The 7,221-nt window shown below is 33.3% G+C and overlaps 1 protein-coding gene across 1 annotated transcript; it reads right to left on the reverse strand.

Moving 5' to 3' along the window:
• Nucleotides 1-39: 39 nt before the first annotated feature.
• Nucleotides 40-4,632, reverse strand: LOC114318292 (uncharacterized protein At4g37920). Its single transcript, XM_028265146.2, has 6 exons — nucleotides 4,267-4,632; nucleotides 2,577-2,971; nucleotides 1,988-2,156; nucleotides 1,535-1,779; nucleotides 868-1,055; nucleotides 40-591 (listed from the first exon to the last, which is right to left on the reverse strand). Exons 1-6 carry the CDS (start codon nucleotides 4,391-4,393, stop codon nucleotides 432-434), a joined length of 1,284 nt encoding a protein of 427 aa, XP_028120947.2. The 5' UTR covers nucleotides 4,394-4,632; the 3' UTR covers nucleotides 40-431.
• Between the last annotated feature and the right edge of the window lie 2,589 nt (nucleotides 4,633-7,221).

Here is a 7,221-nt window from a genome sequence, read left to right on the forward strand (position 1 = left end):
ACCAAACTCAGTCCCCAAATCGCTCCATAATCCGATAAATATATAAATTATTCAAGATTTTATTCAGCTTTCGAAACTTTCAAGTTCAAAAGAAATTGAATCAAAAATCTGAATTTGCTAAAAATCAGGGTCCACTGACCCAACAAAAAGCCCCAATACGCATTAAAACAAAACATAAATCTCCCAATAGATACAGTAAAAAAAAAAAAAACTAAAATTATCATGCTATTGTATCTCAGTATGCAGTATTTCCAGCAAAGGTAAACTGAACATGTGCAACTTCATTGGAGTTGACCTTTAAACTAGGAACTTGAAGAAACCCAAATCAAGGTTGAGGATTTTCTGATCAAGGAACAGAAGGAAAGCTCTTACGGAGTATGGCTTAAAGTTACATGAATTTGTCTTGGACTAGCTTCTTCTATTGCTAAAAGTTACATGAATTTCTCTTGGACTAGCTTCTTCAACTCTTCGAGTCTTTTTATGATCATTGGGTTCATCAAATCCCTAGCTTCCTTTATAAGAGTGCCTTCTCTGCTGAAATGATATGCATCTACTACGGCTTTAATCCAGGTATGCAGCTTCTCGGGTGTCCTGTTAGTATCACCATCCCTTGTCAAATTCAAGAAGTACATGAAAAGGACCCAAATTAATGGGAACAAAACAAGAACCAAGAGATTACTATCCCTCAGTGCAGATTCAATTAACACGAGACAATGGATTATTGTTTTCGTGATGGATTATTCTGTGATAAAAATAAATTTAAGATAACCTGTCATATGATGGGCCTTTAAGAAAATCTATGATTTGATGGCATTTAATTTCAAAACGAAACAATTAATTAATGCAAAAATGTTTCAATTCACATACGTGTATAGGCAGTCTACATCCTTCCCTTCAAGTTCTTCTCCAGGGGTGAATGCATCCTTTAGGGCACACAATTGCTCCTCGGGATCCTCAATTGTGAGAAGATATTTAACTATCCTAATCTCTTTTGGCATAAGTCTCTGAAGGTTACCTCGTGCTGTCGTGTACAAATGATATAATATATCTTTTACCTGTGACATAACAAATAAATAAATTATGAGGGTTAAAGCAACATTTGAGTGTAATCCCGATGTGCTTTTGAAATCAGTCTTTGCATAATTTTATTTTCCACCAAAAAGTCGGAATAATTTTACAAGCATATGCACTATTCTTTAGGATTTCTTTCCACAGAACTGGTTCTGTTTTACTGTCTATCATCTTCCTTCATGATGAGTTCATTTAAATAATATAACCCTTCATCGAAAAAAATGAAAAGAATTAATGAAAAATTTCAACTTTCAATGGAACTTGAGAAAAAATGAAACGGGATAAAGATAATTAATAAACAGATTCCAAAACGAAGCTAGTTCAAAAAACAATTCCACAAGAAACACCCCCCCACTTCCAACCCCCCAAACCCTGATGCACAAAAGAAAGTAGTAATGGAAAGATGTAAAAAAAAAAAAAGAGTGTGGGAGAGGGCGAACTATCCCTTTTCTAGTCAATTTACCTCATCTTTCATCATGTTTGACTCCTTGGCGGCTGACCAAGCTTTTGTGATCATGAGCACCAATGCCGAATCAAGTTGATTTTTCTCAGCCAAATTGTCTATCTTCCGGCAAGCAGCATCTACAGAAGGAGAATTGACTATGTCTTGAAATTTCAACTCTGCAGCATTCAGTGCTTCAATACTTTCAGATGCAGTATCATAAGCTTGTACAGCAGCCAGGCACATGTTTCCAAGCTTAGCAGCAGCTAGTCGTACAGGAAAACGGTGATAGAATCAGTGTCATATATCCTGATCTAATAACCATCGATTACAACAAAAGTCAAACTAATTTGTGATCACTCAGCAATAACTCTAAAAACTAATGAATCCACCTAGAAGGGCAATAAAGACTTGAGTGAAAATAATTGAACAAAAAATAACCAAACAGCGAGAATCAAGATGCAGTTAATATACCATTTTGCTCCGTTGGATTGTCATAATAAGATTCTGCTACAGTGTGAAGATGCATAAAGAATTCTTTTGTAAAATCTTTACGACGCCTGGCAACAATTTCACCAATCTCAGATGGTGCCCCCTTGATCACTTCAAGGAGTTCATTATGTCTTTGGACATCATCATCAACCTGGGGAAAATATGTTTCAAGTGAATTCCCCAATAAACACAAACTCAAATTGAACCTAACATGGCCACATCAGACTCAACATGGTTGATTCATAACGTAGATTAAAAGTAGTAGTACTGTTAGCCAAGGAGAATGGGAAATTGCATAATCAGACATCTTCAATGCACACAAATTCATTTTGAGGAGAGTATGACATCTGATGCTCACAAGAGAAGGGCAACCTCGTGCCATTTCCTTGGTGCAGTGCATGTGCAGGCATTGAGATCAAGAACAAACAAATTACGGCATCAACTTGCTCTCAGATAATTGTTCTCAATCCACATGAATAGAAAACAACCAAGATCATTATTGTTCCACACTTTGATTGACCTTTTAAAGATATATATATATATATATATGTATATGTTTATAAAAGGACACCTCTTTCAGCTTCCTTCCAAGCCGCAATAGCTTGTGTTTCATCCCAGGATCATCCTCACTATCTGCTCGGTCCTGACAACGCTTGTAGAAGTGAGGTCGGATATTGTCCCACTCCTTGCTAAAAGCTATTAACCTTCTCCAGTCTGTTATATTGGGCTTGTCAACCATAAAAACATCAATTAGCTTGTCACAAATTCGAGTCATTTTTGGGTCATCCAAAGCCTCAATATCGTCATTTCCGTCACTCTCGTCACTATTTTTTGTCAGCACTCCATGATTGGATGAGGGATCAGATTCCTCAAAAGATGACACATTTGGTACTGCAGTTGTATCACCAACTATAGCTGTGAGAGAAGACCGCCGCACCCTAACCGGATTACTTAGCAAGTAATAACCTAATACAAGAAAACCACAATCCGTCACAACTGGCTCCCACGTACATCTTAATTAACCATGTCATTCAATAAGATTTATTTTATGGAGGTAAGAGAAACAATCAAAAAGAATTTTATGAGCATGAAGAAACACTTGAATGGGGCCATAAGTTGGACTCAATTAAAGACAGATTCATTTGATGAGTAACAAGAATAAGACATGCTTACTGAGAGGTAAAGGCTCTATAAACTTATTATAAAAAAAGAAGGGGTAATTACTGGGAAAAAAACCCCAAATTTCTTAGAAACAAAATAAATAAATCTTGAAATTTTAATTTCATCAAAATTTTTAATCTAAACCATTTGCCTATTGCCGTCAAGTAAAACCGACCAAAAAAAAAAAGTAGTTTAGCCATTAAACTCAATGTAGGAATACATAAAATGTCTAAAATATCCTTCTTCGTTGAGTTTAATGACTAAAATACCTTTATTTTATTGGTTTTACTTAAAAATAGGCAAATGGTTTAGATTGAAAACAAATCAAAAGATTGGTGTTTAAAATGACAAAATTAAAAACCCATGGTTTATTTTGTTACAAGAATCAAACCTGTTTTTTTTGGTTGTAATTTTCCAACCAAAAAAAAAAATCAAAAATCAAAAATAAAGGCTGTACATGTGCAGTGTGCACATAATACTAATTACAAATCAATGCCCAACCAATGTCTAATTTTCAGAAAGGTTGGGAAAGACTAGTGAAACCCCTAGGATTATCAAACAGGTTACACATTTACAAAGAGTTATTATGGGAACAACTAGTACAATACTTAACAAAAGCAACAGGAAGAAGATGAGAAAAAAATAAGTAGGTTAAGAAGAAGAACAATATCAATTCAGCTATCAGCCATCACAAATATCCCTGTTATGAATATCAGTAATCACTCAATTCATCAAAATTTTATTCCTCTATAACATTTTTGCAAACAATACTGCAATTATAGCAAAAGTGACCTTCTTTTTCAACAATCAATTGACATACGGTTTCGATTCTGTTTTCAAAAGTAAATTAAAACATATACAGCATGAGCACAAGTCAATTCTAATCAGTTTCAATAGAGTATTTGTTTATTTCTCTAGATAATTGAGGAAAATGAAAGAAAGATTGAATAGGTCAGATGAGCTGAACCAAGTTCAACAACATTGTTTCCATGTATATGAAAATTTATTCTTTGATACATTATATATTTTTCTACATTTTCTCAGTAACCAAACAACGGAGCATAAAGTGATGAAGCTCACACGAAGGATGAGAGACTTGCCTTCAAATTTAGAAGCGAAAGTTTGTGGCCTTCGACTTGAAAAACCGATAAAAGAGCTTGAAGTAGTTGTCGGCAATCTTACTGGGAAACAACAAGATCTGCTTGGCGTCGCAGAAGCCAGCTCCATATATACGAAACTTTCTCGAGAAAATATGTGCTGCAAAAACTTTCTCGAGAAAATTTTCTAGGGTTTTTGTAGGTTTCGAGAAGAAGAAGAACGAGAGGAGAAACGAGAAAATTTTCTAGGGTTTTTGTACCTCTTCCTCTTGGAGACAGGAAGATGACCTTGCTTGCAGAGAGGGAGAGGGGGGGCTTTTCTTTTACGCAGAAACGATGATACACATTCGTCGTAAGAAACCAACATAAAACGACGCAGTTTCATTGCAGTGGTGGGAAAAATTCTTTGGCCTGCCGATTCTTTTTCTTTTTTATATTTATTCTTTAATTCAAAATTTTTTTTTTTTCTTTTCATTCGAGGGATGGCCCCCTTTTGATTTCTACTGATGGTATAACCCCTTTTGCTTTCTAAGATGTTTTTATTTTGAAAAAAATTATCTAATATTCCTTTCTAATTTTTGATAATTGGAGAGCTTTACAATAATTTTTTTTTTATAATCTAAGATTTCTCACTCACACCCATATATAACGCCAACTCTCTCATTCTCTCCTCTCTCTTCTCGCACCAAACAATCCCTTTCTTTCTGTCATGTTTTTAGCAAATAACATGTCTCTCACACAATCTGCGAGTGCTCTATTTCTCTCTCTAAAGCTCTCATTTTCTACTTCTTCAGTGGGGGAGGTTTTGTAGAAGAAGCTTTTGCCCAAATTTCAATTTTCAAAGCCTCCAAGGTCTTTAAAGTAAGAGCTTCTCATATTCACATTCTCAGTTTGTCCCTTTCTGAGGTATAGTTTATGTTTGACTCTCTCTCACTCTTTCTACTTTCTCTCTTTCTTTATAAAAGTTGATTTTTTGCTGTAGAGTAAAATTTTCTGATTCTTTTTTGCCACTCACTCCTTTACCTTTTTTATGTATATATATGTATGTGTGTAGTTCTAATCTATTCTATGTATATTTGTTTTATAAAAGTATCTTCGTTTGGGAATTTGATTTGTTTGACTCTAAAACTTTCAACATTTGTAACTTTAGAATTGTTGATTTTTTCTACCGTTGAAATTTGGCGCTAGTCCAAAGAAATTTGAATTTTAGTCCAGAGAAATTTGTAAAAAGTTCAAGGGTTTTTATGTTAGTCCAGAGATCCAGAGAAATTTGTGAAAGGTTCAAGGGTTTTTTATGTTAGTCTAATGATCCAAAGAAATTTGTGAAAAGGTTCAAGTGTTTTTTATGTTAGTCCAGAGATTTGAACTCAAAGAAATTCTTTGGGAAGTTCAGAATTTCTCTGGATATAATTTCTTTGAGAAGAATTTTTCTGGATTGAAATTTCTCTGGATCAATGTTGAAAGACCTTAGACATTATGAAAATATTGAATGTCCTTTATGCTATAAAATCTTAATATCATGAACCCTAAAAAAAAATCTCTTTTTATTTTCACTACCATTTTCATTTATATTAAAAAAAAAAGTAATTTGCTTGGTATAAACCACGGTTTAATTCTATATGCATTATAAAGTAGTACAAATTATGGGAAGAACCAAAGTTTCAAATTCGTTAGAGAACGACTTGTGTTTGGTTGTATTCTCTAAATATATTTCTACCGTTTTATTTGCGTTTGACATTTGTTTACAGTTTTTAAAAATTAATTCCATACTCACTTTCAAAAACTTTGTCAAGGGCGGGAAAATTTTGGTTAACTCCCAGATGTCCGGTCGAATGACCGAAACAATGCATTTTTTTTTTTACAATTGCCACCTGTTAATTTTTATATTTTAAATAAATAAAAAATTTAGAATTTTTTAAATTTTTTTATGAGCATTTAATAGAATTTTGAGTTGTGCGTTTGGTTACTAGTCGTAAGTTTTTGTATCAAATATCATATGTCACATAAAAAATTCTTCACTTAATTCAAAACTCATTCACCAAACAAATTTTTCACACTTAAATCATAATTCCAAAACTCACAAACTCAAAATACAACTCATATTTTCAAATCATATTTAGAAAACTCTACCAAACATTACCTTAGTATTGCTTCATTCATTCCCATCCAATCAATATTTTTTTTTTTTTTTTTTTTGGTGAATTGATTTCTTGATCATGAGGAATCGTAAGATAAAAAAGATCTTTTTTTTTATATCAATTTTATTAATTATTTGGTAATTATTAGTCTCGATTTTAGTATTTTTATTCTTGTTGGCATGGATCTTGATCCAGGCCTCAACATCGATTTTCTTTTTGAGACAAAAATAGAGAATTGTCTAATCAAAATATTTTCGATCCGAATTTTTTTTCCATATACATAATATCACTTTTTCCTAAATAATTTTTCATAGGGATATCCCCTAGTATATCAAAAAATTTGCCCTTATGTTTATGTGTGTTGTAAATATAAGAACTCTCTCGATTCTTATTTCCTTGGATTGGTGATCCATAAATGCATGTGTCTCTCTTATTTTCATAATTAATAGATCTATAAGATATTGAAAATTTTTAGTAGAAAGATTATGGAGCTCAAATCTAAACGACAACGTGTAGTTAGTTCCTATGCGAGATTTGGCAACTTGTTGAAGCATGTGAGGAATCTCTTACGTTTACTCATTTATTTTATTAAATTTGATTAAAAAAATTTATCTAGTATCGTGCGCTTGAATGGAGAATTTTAACCTTTCATCAACTCACCAGTCGACTGGGTGGGTGTTCGGCTGATCGATCGGCCAGTGTAAATTACCTGGTATAAATTACAAAGAAGTGGATGCTTAGGGAGACATTCGGTGAGACAATCGGTTAGACAACCGACCGGTCGTCTAGTACTCCTACACTAATGGCTATCTATAGTAAT

The sequence above is a fragment of the Camellia sinensis genome, chromosome 3, assembly GCF_055761805.1.
Source record: "Camellia sinensis isolate YWXY chromosome 3, ASM5576180v1, whole genome shotgun sequence".
NCBI classification, from domain to species: Eukaryota; Viridiplantae; Streptophyta; class Magnoliopsida; order Ericales; family Theaceae; genus Camellia; species Camellia sinensis.